Genomic DNA, 27981 nt, shown 5'->3' on the forward strand with positions numbered 1-27981 from the left:
CATCATGACTGACTGCAAATGAGCCATTTGGCCATCGCTTCAAATGTGGAATAGACGTTACACTAGTTTCCAGTGTTACATATGTTGTTTTACACTGCTCCAATATAAATTCTGATATTCGCTACTTCAAGGTGACGAATTCTCTGTATTCTTTAAGAGGACTTTGCAATTGAAGGTCTCATTAAAAACTACTGGTGGTGAAATCAAGGGTTGGGCAATAGGAGACCCCCATGTAAGAGGGCATTTGACGTTATTGCTTCTTTTATTGGCACCTAATTAGATATGTACTAGAGCCTGCAGGAACTAATAAGAGCACAGGAGGTAGGCGAACACATTGAATTCTGAGTAATTTTCATGGATGGCAATTTTATATAACGACTTAACACTGCAAACCTGATCATCATATTCCCTACCCACTCCTACACACAATTAAGCTTGTTTAATACCTTCTGATAAGCTTTAGGATAAAGGTCACAGTCCTTAATAGAGCTTACAAAAATTGTGTATAATCTCATCCATGTTTTCTTCTGTAGTTTCTTCTTGGATCAGTGTTTGCCTTTTTCTGATTTCAAGTTCTTTTAGTTCTTTAGAGGTGTCATATTCACTTAAGCCACAGAACCTCTCTGCGCATGCTGTTTCTAGGATGTTAGGTTCACTCCTACACACCCTTAATTTTCAGGCTAAAAAAGGGGCCTCTTGTGTTTTACACTTTTACTGTAAAATAGTGTTTGCTCTTCAGCACAGTAATTTTTGATCATTTGATTGATGTCTGCCTTTTCTATGGGCTATAAGCACTCTATGAGCTCAGCACTTTTTTTTTTTTTAACCAGTGCTGAACATAGAGCTGCCACCTAATAGATAATCAGTAAATATTTTCAAATAAATGAATGAATGAATGAATAAATGGCAAAGCTTCTCTAGGGGTCTGGATTCCTAGCTTGTGGTCACTGATCCTAGCATTCTCAATGGCTTCATTATTGAATTCTTATTTCTTTGCCTCAGTTTCCTCATCTGTGTAGGCATCATTTCTACCCAGCCCATATGTACAGGATTATTGTGAGGTTCAAATTAGAACCTGCATGTGAACGTGTGCTGTAATTTTCAGTGTGCTTTATGAACAGCAGGCACAAGGAATGGTGAAGCAATCCTAGCATTTTTGCTTTGAACTTTTGAGTATTTTTCTCTTTTTCAGGAAGGCAATTAATTTATATATGGCTTTTGGTGATTTCCTGGTCTGATTCACAGCACAAGGTGAACCGTGCCTTGCTCTCAAGTTGAATTTACATGTGGCCTGTATCAGCAGGAGCTGTGGCAGGTGTGAAGGAGTGAGGAGAAGGTAATTTACAGCTAGGCTGTGAACATAAACTGATCACAGGTGGGGTGAAGGGATGTGTGCCCCCTGCTGGAGAATGAACACAGTTGGGTACTTGTGTTTTGCTTGCACAGGACATATCTCATCTTTAAATTCTGTGGGTCTGTTTCATAAAATTTGAAGCTCACACTAAAGGCCTCATTCAAGCTCATTAGACTTAAGCTCTTTGAGCAGGGTTTCTTGAGTCCCAAACTATATTGGTGTAGTCTCAGTGTGAAGATCAATGAATGTATTTTTCTTTAATTTTAAAAAATCATGTAAGGCACAAAGTAGTTAAAGCTATACAATACCCATTGCCCTGCCCTTAATCCTATTGCACAGAAGTGGTTATTATTAAGTTTTATTCCTAATCTCCAGATTTTCTTTGCATACCCAAACATGTATTTTCTCCCAATAATGAGATAGCATATATATTATTCTTCAACTTGCATTTTCATTTAATAGAATATCAGCCTGATCCACTGTTGCTCTGCAGCAGGAACATGTTCAGGAGGAATGAGGGCTGATTTGTTTCTTGCAGGGTGGCTTAGAGGCCGCTTTGTCCTTTGGTGGTGTGTGGAGCAGTCAGTGCTCACCTGCAAGCTTCTAGCCTCCTGCTTTGGGCTATAATACATCTTTCTTGCCTGTCACACAGAGCAGTGACTGTAGAAACAGGGCAGGAAGCCAAGATCCCCTGTCCTTGGATCAGCATGTCCTATTTCAGCTGCGTAGCTAGGTGAGACCATGGCAATTAGCCTGCACCAAGATGGGAGTAACAAGATTGAGCTGGGTATGTGATGAGGGTCAGGTGCTCTGAGCAGGGGCATAATGCTAAATCTTATTTTGTGTGACTGAAATGGAGCTAGTGCTGGCCAGGGTCAGACATCAGGTGAGCACAATGAGAGACAGTGTAGTTTAGTGGTTAAGAGCATGAGCTTTTGGAGTCGGACAGAACTGAATTTCACATCTGCCTCTGCCACTAGATGTACTACCCTTGGCGAGTTACTTAACGTTTCTAAGTCTCAATTGTAAGATGGGAATAAAGTGCCTCCCTCAAGTGATTGCGAGAATTAAATGTGACAGTGTATTTAGATCAAATAGGACACTCCTGGTTGCAAATAACAGTGTCTGAAACTGTAAGGATATATAATGTTTACTTAAGAAGCTTAGATAAAGCTGTGCCTAGGATGAGTCAGTAGCTCAGAAGTGACATCTAGGAGGGACACCCTGTGTGTCCTTTGAGTCTGCCATCCTTGGCATTGTTTCTAGATGCTTTCCTCTGGAAAATTAGCACTTATAAATGAGAATATGTGGTCTTTGGTGTTTCGTTTCTGCATTAGTTTGCTGAAGAAACAGCTTCCAGCTACATACATGCTCCTGCAAAGGACATGTTCTCATTCCATTTTATGGCTGCATAGTATTCCATGGTGTATATGCATCACATTTTCTTTATCCAGCCTATCATTTATGGGCATTTGAGTTGACTCCATGTCTTTGCTATTGTGAATAGTGCCAAGTTTTTAAGGAGTCCAGGATGTAGGTAAATAAATGATTTCTGTATCAGTGTAGTAGGTGCTACCCATAGTGTGGTAGGAATACTATAAGAAAACAGAGGTGCTGCTGTTAACCTAGCTTGGAGTATCATGAAGGATGATATGGTGAAGTTTCCCTCATGTCCAGATTGTTCTATGAAAATGGCATTTGCCTACATCTGAATCACTCCACATTATTTCCAAAACACTTATAGATCAACAAGGATAACAAATAAAAGTATACATACCTACATTTCCAGCATAACTGGAGGCAGACAATACCATAAACTTTAATGCGCCTGAAAATGAAACTTCATGAAATGAATGTAAAAGAGCAGAAGAATGTATACAAAACTATCATAAAAATAAAATGAGAAAATATTTCAGCAGATGTAAATTCTTTAAAAAATAAAACCCAAAATAGAAAACAACTGTGATGAAATATTATCAGTCTGAATAAAACATCATTTAACAAACCTGTAGAGATAAGAAAACCCATTCTTAATCAAAATTTAAGAAACTCGGAGGAAGAGTGTTTATAAAATAGTAATATGTAAAATGTGAATTGATTGAATACAGCAAAGAATTTTTCAACAAGACAAAAGAATTTTAGGAATGAAAAAAAAAAAAAAATCCCCAAAGGAGAATAAGTTCAGCTGAAAGAATTATAGAGGACATTTAAAATAACTAGGAGAATGAAAATAAAGAAGTAAAAAGAATCAGAAAGAAGATAGTCAACAAAGAAGATAAAGATTATCCAATATACATATAATTGAAGTCCCTGAAAACACAAAATGATATAACCGAACTAATATTTAAAATTTTAATGCAAGATAGCCAAAACAATCTTGAAAAGGAGGACTAAATTTGAAAAACTCACACTTGCCAATTTCAAAATATACTACACAGCTATAACAATTACTGTGATATTGGCATAAGGATAGACATGTAGACCAACAGAACAGAATAGAGTACCCTGAAACAACCTTCAAAAGAAGGATGTCAATGTTGTTCAATGGGAAAAAGGCAGTCTTTTCAACAAATAATGGTGGGAAACTGGATATCCATTTGCAAATGGATGAAACTGCAGCTTTACATTACGCCATGTACAAGAATTAAAATGGATCACCGTAAGTGCCAAAACTATAGAACTCTTCAAAGGAAACATAAAAGTCTTCATGACATTGAATTTTGTAATAATTTCTTAGATATAACACCAAAATCACAGGCAATAAAATAAAAAATAGACTTCATCAAAATTAAATATTTTTTGCATTAAAGGACATTATTCATGAGAGTAAAAAGATGTCCCACAAAGTGGGAGAAAATATTTGCAAATTGTATATCTGATAAGGGATTAATATCCAGAATATGTAAAGAACTCACACAACTCAATAACAACCCAATTCAAAAATGGGCAAAAGACTTGCATAGACATTTCTGCAAAGAGGATATACAAATGGCCAGTGAGTACATGAAAAGATGTTTAACATCCTTAGTCATTAAGAAAATGATAACCAAAATTACAGTGAGATACCACTTCATACCCACTAGGATGTCTATAATTTTTTTTTTAAAAGAGGAAGATAACAATTGTTGATAATGATGTGGAAAAATTAGATCCCTTGTGTATTGCCAGTGGGAATGTAAAATGGTACAGCTGCTATGAAAAACAGTTTGGTAGTTCCTCAGAAAGCTAAACATAAATTATCATATGACCCAGCACTTCCATTTCCTGGTATGTCCCAAAAGAAATGTAAAGCGTAGGCTTGAACAGATACTTGCATGCCAATATTCATTGCAGCATTATTTATAATAACAAAAAGTAGAATCAAGAACCATATGAGGTAGTTATATTATTGTACCTACCAAGTGTCTATCCATGAATGAATGAACAAAATGGGGATACGTACATACAATGGAATGTTATCTAACTATAAAAAAGAATGAAGGTCTGATACATATTACAACATGTATGAACCTTGAAAACATTATGCTAACTGAAATAAGCCAGGCACAAAAGAATAAATATTACATGATTTCACTTATATGAAATCTCTAGAATAGGAACATTCATAAAGACAGAAAGTAGATTAGAGATAATCAAGGGCTGGGGAGAGGGTGAATAGAGAGTTATTGTTTAATGGTTACAGAGCTTCTGTTTGTGATGATAAAAAATTAGGGAAATAGATAGTGGTTATAGTTGCATAACACTGTGAATATAATTAATGTCACTGAATTATACAGTTAAAAATGGTTAAATGGTAATTTTTTCTTATAAATATTTTATCACAATTTAAAATATTTACGTTATATATCAAAAACATTGAAATATATAACTTAAATGGATGAATTGTATGTGAATTATATGAATGAGTAAATGAAAGAATTATATTTCAGTAAAGCTATTAATAATTGCAATGCAAGAAAATAAAAGAAAACCCAAATGTACATATTGAACAGATCCATTATAAATCTGGGAAAATTGATCTATAAAATAAATTCTGAGATATATCCTAGCAAAAGTATTAAATTTTATATAAAAGAGAAGAAATTTCATGATCATAAGGCAAAAGGACCTCACAAAAAAATTCAGGTTGACATCAGACATTTTGACAGCAATGTACAAAACAAGGTAAAAGTAGCATTTTCAAGAAAACTCAAGACAGAGTGGGAAACACTTCCCAGTTTGACATCTGAGTTAACTGTCGGTATATTATATAACCAATGAAGTGCTAGGAAGGTGTCTGGAACCAATGCTCCAGCAGATGGAAGCAAAATAGTATATGAAACTTCTGGGAATTGCAAATAATTCAATAATTCAGTCTCTGTAAAGTGAAGCAGAGAGGCTCGTAAGGCCTTAGATTTCATCAAGTAGTTCATTCATTTATTCATTTACTGAAGTGGTGTTTCTTGAGTGTATTAAGTGCCTAGTAATACCCAGTCAGTTACATGTTACTGAGAGAGAGCATTGTTTATGAGATCTATCTAAAGGGATGAGGGGGGTTAAAGAGACTAGGGGAATGCGCATACAAATTTTCATTTACGCACGGAAATGTAGTATGACATTTACTTGAGTAATTCTTCAACTATTCCAAACATCCTCTTTCAAATGAAAATTTGCATTTCAACCTTTCCATCAACCTAGTGTTAAAAGTGCTGATGGACAATTAATCTAGGAGGCAAAGAGAACTGAGCCAGTTCAGCCATTTGATCATCATTATACATTGTAGGGAGATGACTGTGTACAAGAATGGATCAGATGGATACAATTTGAATGCATAAGTGCAAAAATAAGTGAAATGAAAACCACTAATTTTGAGCATCTACTTTGTGCCAGGAACTGCTTTAGGTTCTGGTGATGCCAAGGCAAATAAGAGCTGGTTTCTGCTTTTCAGTTGCCCACAAATCTTATAAAATAAATGCTGATTACATCACAGGGTGTAAGTAAGGTAGGTACCAGGTATCGTGAGAAGAGCAAAATTATTATCTTTGTATGTGCTGGTGAGTGGTCATGCCAAGACTTATCATAGTGCTTCATTTGAGTTTAGAATTGCTTGACTTAACAGCATATCTTCCTGCATACTTTTGTGTTAGTTAAGATGCTCTGGTTGTAAGTAACAGAAATCAACTTGAATGCCTTGAGCAAAGAAGGTGAGGTTATTAAAAGATTTCCAGATTATCTCATGGAATGAACATAAGGAAAGGGATATAGCTGTGTCAATGGAAGGATGTGGAAAATCACCAAGCATTCAAGTGACTCAATATCGCTTCGCTTATGCCACCTTACATTTGTATTGGTGACTTTTTCAAAACTATTACTGTTCATTGCCTCATTGAGCCTCAACATAAATAAGTAAGTAGGGTAGGCATCATTTTCTTTATATAAAAGGTAAGGGAATAATCCAGGAAGAGGAAATGATTTGTCTAAGGCTACATCCCAAATTTAGTGTTTAAGTCCAGAATTTAGGATAGAGACCTCTAACTCTTGGATTTATTCTTTTCTCATTAGCTGTCTTCAAAATGTTCTCTTACTACTATGCAGTTTTTTGCCTTCTTCTAATTCTCTCATGTTTTTAATTTTTATTTTATCATTCATTTGGTCTTTGAAATTAAAGGAGTCACATGTGTATCCTTAATAATAAGCTATTTAAAACATCTCTGGAAACTATCTTTAATTTATATCCTATAACCTGAACATGAAGGGGCCACCAAGTGATGATAGGAGATCTCATTCGTCTCAGGGATTTTCTTATTGTCATCCATGAAATGCCTTACCAGAAATGGGCCATTATAGTTTAAATGATGAGTTGGAGTTTGAAAAAGATTTGGAACTTCATCAGACACTTTCCAAGCTTGTAGCCGGTTATTTTCCAAACTCCAATTTTTTTCTCCACAATGAACAATAACTTTTTGATTAAACAGCTGGCAGTTACCATTGAATGCCTCACACTTAATAACAAAAGTCTTCCTTCAGAACAGGAAATTTTATCTAAATTGCTTTGCTCTTCTTCTGTGATTGTGAACTTTTAAAGTCTGACAGGACTGATAACCTGAAAAAATAAAAATTTCTTTCAAGAAGCTGATGATTATTTTGTGAAAGAAAGAGCCCCAAACTAAATGAATAATTCAGTGTACTTGCTACAAAGCAGAAGTCAAGGTACACAAGTTGTCCTCTCTGTAAACATTATTAAAAAACAATCAAGTTTGCATTGGCACACTTATATTGGGAAGATTGTAGACAGCAGCTGAAAGACAGAGGAAAAAAAATAAGTACCGCTTGGTAGTTAGGGACCTTCTTCGCTTTTTGTTTTTGTTTGTCATAGGAGTAGCTACCATTATTCAGCTAATACTGTGCTATGCCCTTAACATATCAATTAATTAGTACTCCAGCCTCAATCCCTGCCTGCCCTCCTGCTCGTTCTTCTCTTTGACTAAAACCAAGTGGATCCAAAAGGAGAGCAACTTGTTGATACAGATCAGTCTCCTGTGGCGCAAAGCAGGCAAAGAGGGTTGGAGAGCGTATCTGGCTGGGACAAATGGAGAATATTCAGCTCACCTTAATTTTATTTCTTCATAGCATTTACCATGAATTTAAATTAGATTATAAAGTTATTTATTTGTTTGTTGCTGTTCATCTGTCCTATAACGCAGGCTCTAGGAGGACAGGGAGATAATACTATTCTTGTCAAAATAAATTTACAAGTGCCTGTCTATATGTTATCTATCTATGTATCTATCTGTGTGTCTAATCTATCTAATTTGTCTATTCATCCATCATCCATTTACCTATTGTTAATCGGCATAGTCAGGAGAACTCTTTCATTTTTTTATAATGCTTTGCAAAGTGGTGGGACACTGAAGAAATTTTTCTTTCCTTTGTACTGCTTTCTCATTTTTTTTTTTTTATTAATGCAGAAAAACCTCTAGAAACGGTGCTGCAGAGGAGAATGCTCTTCCTGTGCTTCTCACTTTGCCTTGGGGATGCCATAAGAAAAGGCCCAACTACTTCCATCATAGGCTTGCTTGGCTGTAGTGGAGCTACACCCTGTGGCTGGGGCAGGAGCTTCCAGTTAAGCCTCACTCTGCTGCTCAAGGGCAGATAATGCCAAATGAGGCCTCTATCAGAGATTTTTTTTTTTTTTTTGAGACATGGTTTTACTCTGTTGCCCAGGCTAGAGTGCAGTGGTGCAATCTGGGCTCACTGCAGCCTCAACCTCCCTGGGCTCAGGTGATTCTCCTGCTTCCATCTCAGTCTCCTGGGTAGCTGGGACCACAGGTACATGCCACTGTACCTAGCTGATTTTTATATTTTTTTTGTAGAGATGGTGTGTTGCTTAGGCTGGTCTGGAATTCCTGGGCTCAAGTGATCTGCCTGCCCACCTTGGCTTCCGAAAGTGCTAGGATTACATGCATGAGCCATATGGGGCCAGGCTGGCACGTGTAAGTCTGATTTTGTGAGGGTCCTATAAATTGGTATTTTTGAACAGCTTATGAGGCTATCCTAATGCCTAGTAAAGTTTGGGAATTGCCAAGGAAACTTTGGTGGTTTTCAATGTCCTGAAAAAGTCAGAGAGTCAAGAATACTATTCTCTGCTTGAATGTGGATATGCCAGTGTTCGAGGTGTGTGTGCCCATGTGTAGTCTATGCTGTACAAAGATTTCGTGGAGAGGGAGCAAAATATTTCCCATGTTCCTTACCACAACTGCCAGACCCTGATATATTTCATATGGGTTGTTTGGGAATCGCCAATCATCAGGCCTTTGGAGAGATATTCATTTGCTCTGGGAAGCTTTAAATTGTTACATGAGGATGTCACACATGCTCACGGAATGACAAACGGCTTTTGGATTCTTATATATTAACGTAATAAGTAGCAAATAGATGTTGGATCAGAAGACCTTCAATGTCCTTTTCAACCCTGAGAGTCCTGGTTACCAATGTCTGTTTTATGTTAGCAGCAGGCTCTTGATTTATTAGCACTGGAACCTAACACCTAAATCGTCATCTAGGCGAATAATAATATGGGTTTGTACTAAATTGTCACCCACTTGTGAGCATCAGCAAATATTTTGGAGGCAGCTAGCCTAGGGTATAATTGAACACTAGGAGCAGCACATTTTGCTCTGAACCCCTGAAAAAGATGGTACCAATGACTATGGCCTTGATGTACCCTCAGTGGCACCATCTGGGGTGTGATTTCAGAGGCACCATCTGGGGTGTGATTTCAGAGGTTAATGCTCCCCTCTCTTTTTATCAGATTGTGGCCTTTCCTCTTTTATAGAAATTGTGAAGCTAACACTAAGTACTGTGTTCTAACCGGTTTAGCCAAGTTACTTCAATGAGGTTTTTAGTATTTTGTCTGAAAATATTTCAACCTAAAATATCTTTTAGATTATTCTGTAAAGATAAAGGCATTGATCTCATCTAAAAACATTAATAATGTTCCATTTGTGAAAAGCATTTTAGACTTTGCAAAGTACTTTTACAGAGTAGATGATCTGTTTTGTGCTTATGGAAAATCCTGTGTGGTGGATGTTGTTATTAAAGGTTTACAGATGAAGAAATCAAGGACCCAGAAAGGTTTAGTAACTTGCCCCAGGTCACAAAACATGAAAGTAAAGATAAGACACAAACAGGAATTTTCTGGCTCTAGTGTAATGATCTTTCCCTGTCTGATGCTGTTTGTGTAACCCATTGGCTGTTTATTTGACTCTTTTTTTTTGAGACAGACTCTTACTCTGTTGCCCAGGCTGGAGTGCAGTGATGCAATCACAGCTCACTGCAGCCTCGATCTCCCAGGCTCAAGAGATCCTCCTACTTCAGCCTCCCAAGTAGCTTGGACTACAGGCACACACCACCAGGCCCAGCTAACTTTTTTTGTTTTTTGTAGAGATGAGGGTCTTGCTATGTTACCCAGGCTGGTCTTAAACTCCTGGGCTCAAGCCATCCTCCCTCCTTGGCCTCTTAAAGTGCTGGGATTATAGGCATGAGCCATTGCACCTGTTCTAAGTATTAGACTTTTTAATAGCAGAATTAATTGAGAGTTTTAAGCCAGTATGGCATGGCATACGTTTACACCTGGATTTGCATTTAGAATTCACCATTTGTTGAATAGTATTAGGCAAGTCATTTAATCTGTATGAACATCTGTCGCTTGAGTATAGCAATGCTTGTCTTTAGGGTTATTGCAAGGATTATAAAGTCTGTAAACTTTCAGCCTATAGGAGGTGCTCCCTCAAAGGTGGCTGTTATAAATTTTGAGGCAGTGCCTCTCCATCTCTCTGAGTTTGAGGCTAATTGTCCATCATCTGCTGAAACACCCTTCTGAGACTAGAAGTGTGCTGCCTTCCAGGGCTGCCCCTTCCCTCTGCATACTATAGCTCTGACTACTAGAAATTTTTTTCTGTCTTGAGCTCAGAGTGCCTCCTTATAGCTTCCGCCTGTTGGTATCAATTTTCCCTCTTGGTGCTACACAGAGCAAGTTCAATTCCTTTTCTACATGATGGTCCTCCAAATATTTGAAGACCTTATTGCGGCCTCCCTAATCTTTACTTCTTTGGACAGAACATCTCTGTTTCTTCAACTATTCATCACTTGATATGATTTGGCTCACAAGGCCCTCACAGTCTTTTCTGACTCCTTCTGAAGTGTGTCTGTTTATTACCTGAGAAGTTCCTAGAACTAACTCTGATTATCTTTGGGCAGCTTGACGCAGAATAAAATGAGATAATTGCCTTCTTCTCATGGTACATGTTAACATGGCAGTATCCTTTTTGACAGCTGACCCTAGCTCACTGTTGACCAAAAAGGCTGTTTTTTTAAAAATATGTATTTCCATTCACCCTTAGATCTCACATTCTGTCTTTAAGCAGAATATTGAATTTCATTTTTCCACGTGAAATTTCATCATATTTGATTTGGCCCCAATTCCTGCCTATTAATATCTCTTTTAATCCTGATGGTGTTATGCTAAATCTGTCATGACTGAAACCACCACACCAGCTTGAAATTTTCCAGCATGCTTAAGAAGCCTATATTCTAGCCAAGTATAGTAGCTTGCACCTATAGTCCCAGCTGCTTGGGAGGCTGAGGTGGGTGGATTGCTTGAACCCACGAGTTTGAGACCCTGTCTCTTTGCATGCCTATATCAAAACATCTCATATACCCCATAAATATATACAGCTACTATGTACTCACAAAAATTAAAAAAAACAAACAAACAATGAAGCATACTTCCTATTATTTTGTCAAATCTGGGATACAAACACTAATTAGAACAGACTTATATGGGCTGCTTATTTTATACTGATGCATAATCAGAATCATCTCAGAATGATATCTGGTTCATGAATTTTAAGTAGATAGAAGGGTTGGTAAGAAATAGTCAAAGAGCGATATTAGGGACATGAAATAAGGTTAAGAAGAGAAAGCACCGTTGTGATCATTAGAGATCCAGATAAGGAAAGAAAAAGAAAACAGTAAAATTCAGTTGCTAGGCAAGAAAAAGCATGAACCTGAAAGGGTTTCCTAAGAGGATGAAGCAGGTCACAAGCAGGCTTGATCCTCTCTGAGAAGGGCTCTTTCCTCTCTTTATAGCACACCTGCTCTGGCAAAGTCTCTCCTCCAGTGTTTGGCGATCTCATTTTAATACTCTGCCTTCTCATTTAACACAGCAAAGGCATCTCCTTGCAGATTTCAATTTTGTGCCTCCTCTTTTTTGTTTGCATTTGTATTTACAGACAGCTGCTGAGGAACCTGCTGAGCCTTGCTGCAGCCCTTCTTCCCATACTCTGTGTGGATTTATCTTGGAATACAATCCTTACATGTTGAGGGCATACTGTATTCATCCCCGTAGTCCCTCTCCCGATTATAGTCTGTGTTTTTTGATATAAAGCCTGAGGTGCATTTTTTTAATCTTGTCATTTTCTGAGTGTCATCTGGATTTGTTAAACAGATTGGCAGGAGGAGATACAGAGTTCCTCTTTGGGCCATTCCTTTCATGTCCTTCTGGTTTCAGCCCTGTGTGCTGTGTATTTCATGTGAGCAGATAATTAACTACATCCAGGCAGCCTGATACGGAAATTCAACAGTTTCTCATCCATGTACACAACTGGCAAAACACCCTGTCACAGTGAGTAAGCTTTGTGGACCAGCTCTGAATTGTATAATGACCTGTGGACCGAATGCTCAGTATTTGTTGGTGCCAAAAATAATGCTGATGACAACATGACTTTTGCTTAGTGGAGCTCAAGAAAATTATAATGCTCACATTTGTCTTGTGAGACTAAGAGGGGAAGTAGTTTGTTATGTCTCGTTAGCATAAGGCCAAAAGAGTGGCTTAGCTTCACGTGCAAGGTCACCTGTTACCATATTGGGGAGGGAAAATCGGATGGGGATGAATTTATGTTCTGTATAGGAAAATTTATCCAAGGAGCACCTTGATAGTCACTAGTGCCAGCTAAAATTCAGTGAAGATGAGACTAGCTAAGGAAGTTCATTGCAACTTTTCTCTTCAGGAAGAGCATGAGAGCTTTTCTTCAATTCTTGGCAAAGCTCAAGATAAACCTCCTCATTTACTGTCTCATTTGGGCTTCATATTGTCTTATTGAACAGTGGCATAATGCATGTCAATTCACATGATTTACATTGGAAATTTATTCTTTTATGTAATTAGGAAAGGTGCTGTGGAGTCCCTTCAAAAACCTTCCTTTATTCAGATAAATGAAAATCCAATATTTCTTCATAAGTAGTGTTGTTGAACCACCACATTGCTTTGTGTTTAGCTCTGAGGGCTTTATCTGTTAATGAGAAAATCAAATTCTTCACAGAATATCGACTAGTCTTTTAAGCAGATGGGACATTTGTTAGGGAGGGGATTTTAAAAGTTATGAATTAAGAGAGATTGCACCTTGGGAAGAAAATCCCTAGTGTGAGCCCTTGATTCAGTGACTGACTTGGACAAGGAGTGTGGCAGTTACTCTTTGCCTTGTTCATTCCTCTAGAGCAGGTTTTATGCTTGACTAGCTGTTTCATTTTGCATGGTATTATATTAGAAATGAGATATTACACTTTAAAATATTGATAGATACTAATGGCATGCAGAATTCCTGTAATTCTCTCAGTACAGCTTAATAGGCAGCACCTTGTTTAATGGCTCAGGTGACTACCAAGTGTCAGACATATGTCTAATGGGAAGCAGGTGTTCTTCAGTCCAAATAAAGGGTAAATTTTGGATGGTTGGGGAGTAAATGCATTGTTTGCATCAGATAGCGTATAGGAATGCGATACATTTAGGCTGATTACAATGCAATCAGATTAAGCAGTAATCATGTGCTCTTCAAAAAGTATTCCACTTGATCTAATTAATTTTCAAGTTTCTTCCTGTTTTTCCTGTTCTTTCTCAAATATATCTCTCTGGTTTTCCTGCTAGTTGTCTGCCTGATAGATTCAACTTTGCCATCTCTCTCTCTTTTCTGGGTGAGAAACGGTGAAAGGGGTTTATCTTGTTCTTTCTTTTGTGCTTCTTATTTAAATCTTACAAGATGGGGATGTCGGAGGAGGACACTTGAAAAGGGTTATTACATCTCATTCATCTTCATTGACTTCATGGATCTCATTATCAGCATAATGTAAAGTGTCACATTTGACTTTTTTCTGAGTCTGCATTATTAATTTTTGCAAATTGCTCCTCATAAAGTTTTGCCATAGTAGGACTTTTGTATCTGTCTGACTGTAGTTCTCTTATTCTGAATATAGTCAGGGAACTTTCATTCATTTATTCATTTAGTATATAAATTTGGCTAGGTTCTCTTCCATACACTAGAAATGCTGACTTGAAAAAGACAGACAAGGCTCCTTATTTCACAGTGTGCTGGGTAAAACAAGTGAAGGGATGGAGACTGACCAGGTGGTTAGGAGTCACTTTATATAGGGTGGTTAGGGAGGGTGTCTAGTGCAGGAGACATCTGAGCAGGTACAGGAATGCTATGGTGAGTGTACCATTTCCTCCAGGCCCAGAAAATTGGCAGTAGTAGCAGTCAGGAAGTACCCACACAACTTCAGGATGGATATGACGGGCCCAGGGGTGCCAGGAAAGCCATTTCTTCCTTCCTTGGCCAGGTGGTCTAGGAAGGCAAGCCCAGCCATGACTAGAGTCTTGGAGAACTCTGTAGGTCATGGGAGGTACCATGTCACATGTGGAAGAGCTGGAGAATGTGTCTGAATGGATCGTTCAAATGAAGAGGTTCTTAGAAATCAGGAAGTAAATAATCAACATATAGGGTGGTTAGAATACTTAAAAATAATATATAAAGAAAGAATGTATAATGTAAGGGTAGTCTGAGATGAGGGCCTCTGCTTACTGCTGTTTTTATTTTCCCAGAAACATTTTTCACAAGTTGGCTAAATCCAATTAAATGTCTCAAATTGACTAGGAAAATGCTTACTACTGGATGATGGGGTGAAAGTGTTAAGAATAATGTGCTACTGTATTTTACTCAGAAAAGGTAATTGATGCTCAGGGTGTGTGTGTGTGTGTGTGTGTGTGTGTGTGTGTGTGTGTGTGTGTGTGTGTGTGTGTGTTTTGGGTTGGTGATAGTGTGTTTAAGCACACAATCTAATAAATTATAAAACGTTTCTTCCATCTCTTCCCGTTCCCTGAGCCTATCTCCAATCTTGTATGAGTTTATGAACTTTCCACAAAAACAAAGCTTTTATTAATGTCAAAGAATTACATTTTTGGAAGAATATAAAAGAAATAAGATGTTTGCTTAGAATTTTGAATAATTTACATAGAAAAGTTTACTCTTTATGGTCAAAAAGAGTTTAAGAAATCTGAAAAAAATGATACTTTAAAACTACAATAATAAAAGTACTGCAATTTTAGGATTCATAGAAAGTATATTTTATCCAAAAATTCTGTTTTAATGCAAAGTTTAGTATCTAAATAGATCATCAGTTTTCTCCATCTTATCAGATTAAACAGCAACAGAAATGAATGCTTTCATTTTTTCTGTTACACGTTAGCTTATTCTAGCTTTAAAATTTATAAAGGGAAAAAAGAAACTTAAATTTTCAAAATTGTGGAAATACATGGCAAGAGAGACAATGAGTTCTTACATTTTAACATTGAAATATAAAGCCCTTAAATTCCCTGTGACAGTGACATCATTTCTTTTAACTGTACTCCAAAGCATAAGCAAGCATCTAAGATATTGAGAATCCCATCTCAGTGGGTCCGTTTGGTGAGAGCTACAGCAAGTAGGCTGGACTGGGTCACGTGACCTGTGTGGCTCTACATTCTTCGGTACCTATGAGTCTTACACAATATCAGCACCGACTTAGTGCCAAGGGCATGTAATGTATTTTGTTTAATCCATGTGATAATCCATACAGTCAACAGTAATATCCTTATTTTTTAAATGAGGAAGTTGAAGTACAGAGAAACTAAATTACTTGATTAAAGTAATGCATTTAGTAGAATGCAGAACTGGAATATGAACTTAAACATATTTAATCCCAAATTTATGTTATCTTTGCTATACCACACTGTCTAAGATACCTCTTAGCTTTGTGGGAATGAAAAAGATAAGTTACCTTTTTATTTTTCAGTTTGGTATACTTTTTACAGTAAATGATACTAGCCACAACTTCAGAATATCCTCTCTATCTCAGTGGCTTAACATAGTGGACTTTTATTTCTCATTTAAATAGAATCCAGTTGAGTGTGTCTAGCTGACAGGTGGCCTTTGATGTCATTGTTTAGGGATTCACGATTCTCTGTCTTGTAGCTCTGTCCACCCTTTAGCCCTCAGAGTCTTCTCCAGGCAGCTAAAAGGGAGAAAGAGAAAAGAGATAAAGCAAAACAGACAGCATAGAAGATACCTGAGGGAGTTTTAAAATTATCTTTTGGTGGGGTGGTGGGGCAGGCTTAGGAGTGGGGCGCAGTATTTCCACTCCCAGTCCATAGCCACACTCAACTTCAAGGAGATGGCTGGAAAGTGTAGTATAACTGTGAATCTAGAAGAAAAACAATGTGGGTTCCAGGAGAGCTGACTGGTCTTGCCTTCTTGCTTTGACATATGAACTTGTTTCCCCTTTTCCTTCTGATAAGTAAATCAAGTTAGTAATTTTGCTTTATTTGAGTGAGTTAGGTTTTCACATTTTTCTATTAGAAAATAAAAAACCAGCCTGTGACAGGAGGACACCCAGGATATATTGATCATGTCCTCTCCTGTTCAGAGCTGATTTAAAAATTCTCCCATATCATTTACTATTTTCGTTTTCCTGTATTTTAACTCTTCAATAGATAGTAGCTCGAATGGGGCCTTTGTGACTGGAACTGCCCTTCATTGCTTGTCTAGAGAGACAGTAGAGGAAGGTGGCCAATAGCACAGACTGTAGGATCTGGTTTCACATCCTAGCTGTGTCACTCACAACTGCTTAACCATGGACAAGTTATTTGATCTTGCTAAGCCAAGAACACCCACCTGAGGGTGTTGTTTTGAGGATTTAGTAAATTAATATATTGAAAGCACTCAATATGCAATGTTGGAACACGGTTAAGTCTTGTTTAAGTGCTGACTGGTATGTCTGCTCTTTCAGCTCTACTTTATTCTTCATTCAAAACTCAGTATACTGTCTCCTTTGGAAAGTTTCCTCTGACTGTGGCAGGCATAATTCTTTTTATTTTTCTTCCCCTTTCTGCTTCCAGGTAACATTGAATATAATGCATTAAATTATAAGGTCCCAGCACTTTGGGAAGCCGAGGTGGGCAGATCACGAGGTCAAGAGATTGAGACCATCCTGGCCAACATGGTGAAACCCCATCTCTACTAAAAATACAAAAAAGTTAGCTGGGCATCGTGGCACATGCCTGTAGTCCCAGCTACTCGGGAGGCTGAGGTAGCAGGATTGCTTGAACCCAGGAGGCGGAGGTTGCAGTGAGCCAAGGTTGCACCACTGCACTCCAGCCTGGCGCCTGGTGACAGAGTGAGACTCTGTCTCGGAAAAAAAAAAAAAAGAAAAAAAAAATTATAAGGTGTGTCCATGCATGTTGTCTGTCTCAGGCGTTAGATCTAAGGACATGAACTTGGACATTTAAATATGCCTTTGTGTATCCCTATAGCCAGCACAGCACAGTACAGTATAATGTCATACACATTGTAGGCAATCAGATATTTTCTGATGTGAAGGAAACCTCATTAACCAGAATACCCTATATATCAGAAAGTTATATTTGCCTACCATACTGGAGAGCAAGGAATTCACTATATTAGCTTTGACTTTTCATTTTAGTTGACTTGGTGACACTAGATTTAAGTGACAGATCACTGTGCCCTACCTGCCTTTTTAAATGATCCAGTCCACCCAAACTGGACCTCAGGGACCAGCAGCCTTTGTGCTAAGATTTTGGTTTTACTTACCTGGCATGTGTATCTCCTCTTCCATAGGGGTACATGGGGGAATGTGATAATTCTGTTTCTTAGTTTGTGTTATCTTACCAGCATTAGTCTGTGCCATGCACCTTTCTTGTTTCATTCATTCACTTTTTTCTTGCCTCACCATTCCCACCAGGCCCATGATAGGAAAAATCTGAGTATCCTTAGCTAATAGATAATATTGTTTTGCATGTGTGAATTTTTAGTTTACATACATTATGGACCATGTTGTTTTTTCTCTATTTTTAACACTGTTAATGTTAACATCACTTTAAGCTTGCAGAAAAGTTACAAGAGTGATACAAGAAACAATCGTATTTGCTGCATTACTTTGGAGGGAAGAGAAAGTGTGTATTCCTAGATGTGTGTACTTATATGTACACACAGTATTATTATTTTGAACCCTTTGAGAGTTAAGTTACAAACATCATGACCCTCTACCCCTAAATACTTCAGTGCCCGTTTCCTAAGAACAAGTATATACTGCCCAGTTAACAAAATCAAGAAATACTATTACGTATTTTATACTATTACAGATCTTATTCAAATTTTCCCAGTAATGTCATTTATGGGACATTTCTCCCCGCCCTAGCATCTAATCCAGGATTACATCTTGCATTTAGCTCTTATGTCTTTTTAAAATCTCTTTTAATCTCCAGCTGTTGTTCAGCCTTTCTTTGTTTTTCATGACATTGACATTTTAAAGACCACCAGCAGTTTTTTTTTGGTTTTGTTTTGTTTTTTTTTTTGTGGACTATCTTTCAATTGAGGTTTGTCTGATGTTTCTTCATGATTATATTTGGTCCTCCTCCCTTCCTTCTCAGTAAGGTTTCATTTAAAAAAATACTTTGTTTTTAAACTCTCTTCATGTTGATACATCTGTATCCAGTTTGTTGATTCCACCTGCTGCACAGAATTCCCTAATGCAGACTACCTCTTGGAACAGATTGGCAGGTCTGCCAGGAAGGCAGCATCCAGCAGACCTTCCTTGGCATCAGGATGGCGTCTTTGTGGGGGGCTGCATGACATGGGAAATGAGAACACCACTTTGACACATGTGCCTTGGGTCACCCTGCTTAAGCTGATGGTGGTGGGCCTCAGATGTTTGCTTCTTTATTCCTAAGGCACACAGAACTATTATGCTTTGGAAGATAAGGTAGGATAGGAAGTTGATGTCTTTGATTGTTTCTTCATTCATTCATGCATTTAATGAACATTGATTAAGGGCATACTCTGCTCGTTGGAGCTCATCTTCTAGCATATTGAATATCTAAAAGAAACTTTTGAATTGAAAGCTCGTCAAACTGTGACAGAGGCAAAATTTTTAAAATTGAGGTTAAGGTAAATGGTTTGACATTTTCAATTTATTAGTAAAATAACCTTATAGAAATTATGCGTCTGCCTTGTCACCTACATACAGTGATTTCCATTTCTCTCTGGCCTCTTCTGGTATTTACCAACATTGAACATCATTTGTGCATCATTATCTCTATAGTGTTTAAATAATTTTGCATTCCCTATTTTCCAGTGAAAATTATTTTGTATATACTTTATCTTGTTTCATAACTTGCATATTCATCACACTTAATGACTGCAGTAAATTCTTTCAAGCTGATCTATAACTTATGCATATCTCTTATGCTGTAAATTTGCCCTGTTTCTAGTTTTTCCGCTAATATTAGGAAAAGAAAAAGGAAGTATATAACAGGCTCCTGTGTTAAGGCAGTTTTGACAAATGGTTTCATCTAAAATCATTCCTTCTAAGATAAAAAAAAGTTAGATTCCTGTGAAGAAAATGCATTCTGTCTTTTTTTAAGGGAAACTTATTTTTCCTTGATTTGGTCTTGAGCCTTCACTTATAATGGAAAGATAATTAGTAGAGAAAGACCTGATGTGCCTGGAGCATTGCCAGATGAAAACCTTGCATGTATTGTTAAGAAACAGCAGGTTTCCAGTGGGGAATAGTAGAGTAATGGACTGTGCAGTGAAGATAGAAGGCTGCAGCCTGACAGCTCCCAACTGCAGCAGCCTCACAATCATTTACTTTCCTTGACACAAGTGGACAGTCTTTCAGTTCTTCTGCACTTTCCTTGTGAGCACCACCAGAGGAATATGTCACCCTCTGGCAGGAGGCGGTCAGCTCCATCACAGCAGGGAGGAATGATGAGCTGTCCATACCTCTGGACACACCTAAGAATGATTCCGCAGCAGTTCACTGAGAACTGAGGAAACCAAGAAATGGACATATCTCTCATTTACAGATCACTATATCTCACCCCACCCAGAATCTTCTAAGCATCTGGTGCTGAGAAGTACTTGCCAGGGGTGAGGTGGAAGCTTGTGATCAGCTGGTGGGGGCAGGGACTAAAGAGGGCAAAAATAAAAAGATTTGTGATTCATGAACTGGACCTTGATAGGGTGGAATAACTGATACATTAATTGTTCGGTAGGCTCTGTTAGAACCTTCAAAGATGATGGGGCCCTGACCTCTTCTGTATTAGTTATGTGCCTGTATGGATCAAATGAGGATTTTCTTCATATACAGAATTTTTATCTTCTCCTCCGTGAGAGTAGGACCTTGTGTATCTGGTTTGTTACTCTATTTTCTGTTGCTTAGTGCCGAGCTATAGCATAAGAGATGCTCAATAAATATTTTTTTGGTTGGACAACTTCAGCTGCTTGGTTGTGTAGACTAAAAACATAATCATCCAGGCAGCTGCAATCGACTTGTTTAAAGGGTTCTCTCAGGTTACTGCAGAAATGAGTAGACGCTAAAGAAACCAAAGCCAGAGGGTAGCAGGGTGTGAAGGAAAGTACAGTAGGTTTCCTTGGAGGCAGGCACAGAAGGGTTCTTATCCCAACTCTACTACTTGCTGCTAGCTTCACTTGGTTGACTCATTTATGATCCCTAAATCTCAGCTTTCTCACCTGTAATGTGTGAATCATACCACTTTCCCCACAGAGTTTGTGGGCAGTTCATTGCTCAGCATGGATGCTCAAAAAATGTCACCTTCTTCCTCCCTCCTCTGCCAAAAGGGAGATAAAAGAAGCAGGAGGGGCTCAGATGTGTCCAACTACTGTCAGGAAGCAGATCTCTACGTTTGTTTACCTGTCATTTAAAATGGGCCACATATTGGCTTCTCTTATAGCAGCTAATGGCATGTGTACTTCAAACAGCATATGTACCTTTTGGTTCTGCTTTGAGCCTATTAGTAACTGTGTTCTTTGCCTTTACAGGATTTATGAGCGTGTGATAGACCCTCCAGAGACCAACCTTCCCCCAGGAATCAATTTATGGCTTGGCCAGCGCAACCAAAAACATGGCTTATTCAAAGTAAGCGCTAACTTTCTATTGAAGTCTATATATAGGCAATGCTCAATTTTCTGTGTTGGAGATGTGTTAATAATTAATTAGTGGGAAGGGCATGGCATAATAACTACTAATGTTTATTGAACACTTACTGTGTGACACATGCTTTTCTATGTGTTTGACATGATTATACTGGTTTACTTGTCATAATAATTTGTGAAGTAGCTATTTTGAAACCAGGCAGAGAGTTAAGTGACTTGCCCAAGGTTATCCGGTTCACCCTGCTGCCAGGTATGGATTATCCAGAATGTAAATTATCTTCAAAATGTTGACCTCCGAATTCTGGAGGATTTAGGATAATCTTCAAACTGGTTTCCCTTCTCAGGTTTTATGTTAATTAAGTTTAGAGTAGATGTCTAGATATGAAAATCAATCTCTGCTTCCTTGAGCTTTGGTTTAATTGCATTACTGGGAACAGAAAACCAAATACTGCATGTTCTCACTTTTAAGTGGGAGCTAAGCATTGAATACACATGGACTCAAAGATGGGAACAATAGATACTGTGAATTACTAGAGGTGGGAGGGAGGGAGCCATGGGCTGAAAAACTGTCCATTGGGTACCACACTCACTACCCGAGTGATGGGACTATCCATACCTCAAACCTCAGCATCACACAATATACCCATGTAATAAAACTTCATGTGTACCCCCTACATCCAGATTTTTTTTTACTGCATTATTGTACTTCACAGAAACTTGAGGATACAGTGATAAAATGAATTGCAAACTTAAAAATACTATGAAATTTAAAGACAGTCTTATTCTTTAAAAAAGTGACACACTTTTGCTTCTGGCAATATGGCAGACTAGTTATTCTAAAAATCCGTCTGCTTCAAAATGCCTATACTGCTCAATAAAATACCACAAAAAACTTAAAATTCAGGATTGTACTTATACAAAAGGAATTCCTTTGATACCAAATATAAGGAGAGGGGAGAAAGCCAGAGGGGTTTCTGTCAATACCAGGAACTTAGAGCCTTAGATTTCTTTCTTTTTAGTTTTAAAAAGCTAAGGTGTAATTTATATACAGGAAAATTTATTCCATTTAATGTACAGTGTCACAAGTTTGGAAAATCTACACAGTATTATAATCATCATTATAATTGAGATGAAGAACCATTTCTTTATCTACAAAAATTTCCATCCCCCTTTGTATTCACCCCTTCTCCTCACTTGAAGCCTTTAGCAACCACTGGCATGTTTTCTGATCCTGTAGTTTTGCCTTTACCAGAATGTTATATAAATGGAGTCATTTATGTTTGTGTGTATTTACATCAGTTTGTATGTTGAAATTCACCAAGTTGTTTTGTGTATCAGTGGTTCATTGTTTTCTATTGCTGAGTAGTATTCCAGTTCTGTTCTATGAATGTATCATAGTTTGTTTACGCATCCTTCAGTTGATGGGTATCTGGGTTATTTCCAGTTTGGGACAATTATGAATAGAACCACTATAAACATTTGCATACAGGTTTTTGTATGAACAGAGGTTTTGATTTCACTTAGGTAAGTGTGAAGGTGTGAGATTACTGGGTTATATATTAAGTATATGTTTAAATTCACAAGCAACTGCTAAACCATTTTTTCAAAGTAGCTGTGCCATTTTTGTATTTCCACCAGCAATCTATGAAAATTTCAGTTACAGCCTTGAATTTCAACCGCCTGTGTGGGGTGGGAGAAATTACTTAGACCCCATGCGTAACCGAGAGTTGGAATGGAAATTTTAAAAGTAAAGCCAGTCCATTATCTAGCAGAAGAAAGCAATCCAGAAACTATCCTGTCTACATCTCATCTCCAGATAAGAAAAACTAATACTTTCCAGAGAACTTGTAAACCACAGCCCTTGGAGGGTTGCAGGCTTGAAACCCAGATTATTTTACCCATGAAGCTCAATAAAGTATCTTAAAATGGCCCTGGATTGGGTACCTTGGGGCTCCTGATGAAGAAAATACAAATTATCTTTGGAGAAAGTCACTTTTGATGTAGACCTCAAAGGATGCCCACAGATTAAGTGCATAAAATAGGAGTTCTCAAGACATCATGAGTGACAGTGGAAAGAAACAAAAAAGTGCTCATTGACCCTCACAGGAATACAGAAAATGAAATTAACAGATAAAGAGTTTAAAAAAATACTTGTTAAAAATGTTTGAAGAATCAAAATAATAAAGAATGTATGATGACTAGAGATAATTGAACTAAATGCCCAGAGATAGTTGAACTAAAAAGCCCTTCCAAAAATGTGAGATATAGTTGTTGAGGTTAAAAAAGAAAAAAGAAAACCTCAGTGAACCTGCTAAATAGTAGATTAGACACAGGTATTAAGAGTGTTTGTGAAATGGAAAATATTGTTAAAGTAATAAAACTAATAGTAGTCCTTCAGAGATAAAGAGAAGAAAATAGGAAAGAGGTTAAAATATAGAAAGGATACATGTATCTGAATAAAAGTTTACATATCTGTTTAATATGTGTGTATATGTATGTATATCTGTATATATAATATACATATATTTAAAAACTAAGAAAGACAAAGAATATATATTATATATATATGTATTTGAAAATTCCACATAGTAACAGATATAAAGATTATGGGCACTCTTAGAAGTTTAATGGGTAAGAATTTTGTAACTTGGTAAGAGACATTAATTCTCATTACTGGAAGAACAATGCAATAAAAGTATATGTTGCTGATTGCTATCTAAGAAGTCACTTAGAAAACATAGAGGTATCAGAACAGCCATTTTATTTTGTCTAAAAACCAAATTTTTTTTCTGCTTTTACCTGGCTGATACTTGCTATGCCATCTCCCATGTCTGTGGTTAATTAGCATGCTGGCAGGTGGCAGGATGATTTGAGAGTCTCTTCACTTCTCTGGGGGTTGGCGGGCTGTTGACTCTCGCTCCTCAGTTCTCCTCCACATAGTCTCTCATCTCCAGTCGATTAGCTCAGCTTGTTTACATACCAGCCCTACGATTTCAAGTATAGGAATAGTGTAATCCCTAAAGTACTAATGCTTTTCAAGGCTCTGTTTGCTTTATCACATTTGCTAATGTAAGCCATATGGCCAAATCCAGAGTCAACATGTAAATAAATAGACTCCATCTCTTGAAGGGCTGCTGCATGACATCACATTGCCAGGATATGGATGCAAGGAGAGAAGAATTTTTTTGACCACATCAGTAACCTATTATATAAACCAAGATAAATAGATAGCCACACTTAGATATATTGACAGAATAGCAGAACTCCAAAGACACAGAGAAGATCTTAAAAATAGCCGGTGACAAAAGACAAATTTTCTACCAAAGGATAACAAATTGAACAGCTGGCTTTTAAACAGTCAAAGCAGAAGGCAGAAGACAGTAGAAAAAGTGTTTTCCAAGTTTTGAGGGAAAATAACTCTCAAAGGTAGTAGCATATACCTAGCTTAATTGTCATTTGCGAATGAGTGTGACATAAAGACATGTATAGAAAAGTAAAACTCTTAGTTTATGACCAATAGATCTTCATTTAAAAAACTCCCTAGAAGGAAGACATACAGTGCAAGCAGAATTGGTGAGCAAATGCATGTTGACAGTATGCACAAATCTCGGTGATTATTATTCTGAATGATTATCATTATCATTGTTTGATTAAATTATAGTAATGCTTAATTTTAGAAAAACTGACTACAAGGTAGAAGGCTGGCATGACTCATGGAGAGAAGGAAGAACAGTGTGGTATGGAAGCCCGCCTGAGAGCACATGGGAAAGGGGAACCCCCTCCCCACAGCCAAGGGAGGCAGATCTCCAATAACTCTAGCTAGAGGCTCAGGGACAGAATTTGGATCTCCCTCGGCCTTATCCCTTAGGAGGAGAGGTAGCCATAGTCTCTGTGACCAGCAGACTTAGCTTCTCCTCTTGGTAGTTATGAGGAATCCGCGCAGCCCAGACAAGTGGATTTCCCCCCAGCAAAGCACACCCCCTCCACCAGTGGACAAAGTGCTTCATTAAACAAGTCCTGCTCCTCATGCCACCCAACTGGGTGAGACCCTCCAATATGGGTTGACAGACACCCTATACAAGGGCAATTCTACTGGCATCAGGTTGGTGTCCCTAGAGATCAGAGGTCCCAGAAGGAGCAGGCACCCATCTTTGCTGTTCTCCAGCCTCCTTGAGTGACGTCTCCAGGCATGGGAGTGAATCAGATGAAGAAGGCCTGAAGTGAACACCCAGCAAACTGTCGCAGCCCTATAGAAGAGAGACCTGACTATTGAAAGAAAAACAAACAGGCGGAAAGTGACAACAACAGCATCAACAACAACAAAAGGCCCACACAAAATCCCCATCCAAGAGTCAGCGGCCTTAAAGACTGAAACTAGACAAACTCATGAAGACAAGAAGGAATCAATAAAAAAAATGCAGAGAACCCAAAAGGTCACAGTGCCTTTTCTCCTCCAAATGATTGCAGTGTCTCTCCATCAAGGGCACAGACCTGGATGGAGGATCACATGGATGAATTGACAAAAGTAGGTTTCAGAAGATAGGTAATAAAAAACTATGCTGAGCTAAAGGAGCACATTCTAACCCAATTCAAAGAAGCTAAGAACCTTGATAAAAAGTTAGAGGAATTGCTAACTGAAATAACCAGCTTAGAGAGGAACATAAATGACCTGATGGAGCTGGAAGACATAGCATGAGAATACTTTGTGAAGCATACACAAGTATCAAAACCTGAATCTAACAAGTGGAAGACAGAATATCAGAGTTTGAAGACCATGTTACTGAAATAAGACGTGAAGACAAGAATAAATGCAAAAAGAATGAAAAGGAATGAACAAAGTTTCCAAGAAATAGGGGACATCACAAAAAGACCGAACCTACGATTGACTGGAATACCAGAAGGAGACACGGAGAATGGAAACGAGGTGGAAAACACACTTCAGGACATTATCCAGGAGAAATTCCCCAACCTTGCAAGACAGGCCAACATGCAAATTCAGGAAATGCAGAGAACATCTTTAAGATACTTCACGAGAATATCAACCCCCAAACACATAATCATCAGATTCTTCAAGGTTGAAATAAAGGAAATACTGTTAAGGGAAGCCAGAGGGAAAGGCCACGTCACCTACAAAGGGAAGCTCATCAGCCTAACAGTGGACCTCTCAGCAGAAACTCTATAAGCCAGAAGAGATTGGGGACCAATATTCAACATTCTTAAACAAAAGAATTTTCAACCCAGAATTTCATACCTAGCCAAACTAAGCTTCATAACGGAAGGAGAAATAAAATCCTTTCCAGACAAGCAAATGCTGAGGGATTTCATTATCACCAGGCCTGCCCTGCAAGAGCTGCTGAAAGAAGCACTAAATGTGCATAGAAAAAACCAGCACCAGCCACTGCAAAACACACCAAAATATAAAGACCAATGACACTATGAAGAAACTGCATCAACTAGTGTACAAAATAACCCAATAGTATCAAGATGACAGGATCACATTCACACATAACAATACTAACCTTCAACGTAAATGGGCTAAATGCCCCAATTAAAAGACACAGACTGGCAAATTGGATAAGAAGTCAAGACCCATTAGTGTGCTGTATTCAGGAGATCTATCTGATGTGCAAAGACACACAGCTCAAAATAAATGGATGGAGGAAAATTTACCAAGCAATGAAAGCCAAAAGCAAAAAAAACAAAACAAAACAAAAAAACAGAGATTGCAATCCTAGTCTCTGACAAAACAGTCTTTAAACCAACAAAGATCAAAAAAGACAAAGAAGAGAATTACATAATGGTAAAGGGAACAATTCAACAAGAAGAGCTAACTATTCTAAATGTGTTTCACCCAATACAGGAGCACCCAGATTCATACAAGTTCTTAGAGACCTACAAACAGACTTAGATTCCCACACAATAACAGTGGGAGACTTTAACACTCCACTGTCAATATTAGATCAATGAGACAGAAAATTAACAAGGATATACAGGACTTGAACTCGGCTCTGAACCAAGTGAACCTAATAACATCTACTGAACTCTCCACTCCAAATCAACAGAATACACATTATTCTCAGTGCCATATGGCACTTACTCTAAAATTGACCACATAATTGGAAGTAAAACACTCCTCAGCAAATGCAAAAGAACAGAAATTATAACAAACAGTCTCTCAGACCATGGTGCAATCAAATTAGAACTCTCTTTGCCATCTTTTCTCTTACCGTGAAGCCGCCACCACGAAGGTCAAGCTGTGTAGTTTCAGAAGGTACAAGATCTACCCTGGACCTGGGAGGCGCTAAGCCAGGACCGATGGGAAGGTTTTCCAGTTTCTTAATGCAGAATGCGAGTCGGCATTCCTTTCCAAGAGGAATCCTCGGCAGATAAACTGGACTGACCTCTACAGAAGAAAGCACAAAAAGGGACAGTCGGAAGAAATTCAAAAGAAAAGAACGTGCCGAGCAGTCAAATTCCAGAGGGCCATTACTGGTGCATCTCTTGTTGATATAATGGCCAAGAGGAATCAGAAACCTGAAGTTAGAAAGGCCCAACGAGAACAAGCTATCAGGGCTGCCAAGGAAGCAAAAAAGGCTAAGCAAGCATCTAAAAAGACTGCAATGGCTGCTGCTAAGGCACCTACAAAGGCAGCACCTAAGCAAAAGATTGTGAAGCCTGTGAAAGTTTCAGCTCCCCGAGTTGGTGGAAAACTCTAAGCTGGCAGTTTAGATTTTTAAATAAAGATTGGATTATAACTCTAAAAAAAAAATTAAGAAACTCACTCAAAACCACACAATTTCATGA

At 38.0% G+C, this 27981-nt stretch overlaps 1 protein-coding gene and 1 pseudogene across 3 annotated transcripts in view; both read left to right on the forward strand.

Moving 5' to 3' along the window:
- The window catches only part of NELL1 (neural EGFL like 1), an 874275-nt gene that overhangs the window by 168303 nt on the left and 677991 nt on the right, over positions 1–27981 (forward strand). For both annotated transcript variants that reach the window (XM_032240986.1, XM_032240987.1), the window contains exon 5: positions 21064–21160. In XM_032240986.1, coding sequence (XP_032096877.1) covers positions 21064–21160 — 97 coding nt within the window. The remainder of the gene's footprint in view (positions 1–21063; positions 21161–27981) is intronic.
- LOC116524959 lies at positions 23784–27946 on the forward strand (annotated as a pseudogene). The gene is made up of 2 exons (XR_004257553.1): positions 23784–23808; positions 27412–27946. The product of XR_004257553.1 is annotated as a 60S ribosomal protein L24 pseudogene (transcript).

The sequence above is a fragment of the Sapajus apella genome, unplaced genomic scaffold (assembly GCF_009761245.1).
Source record: "Sapajus apella isolate SASKATOON/1434 unplaced genomic scaffold, GSC_monkey_1.0 scaffold47, whole genome shotgun sequence".
Lineage (NCBI taxonomy): Eukaryota > Metazoa > Chordata > Mammalia > Primates > Cebidae > Sapajus > Sapajus apella.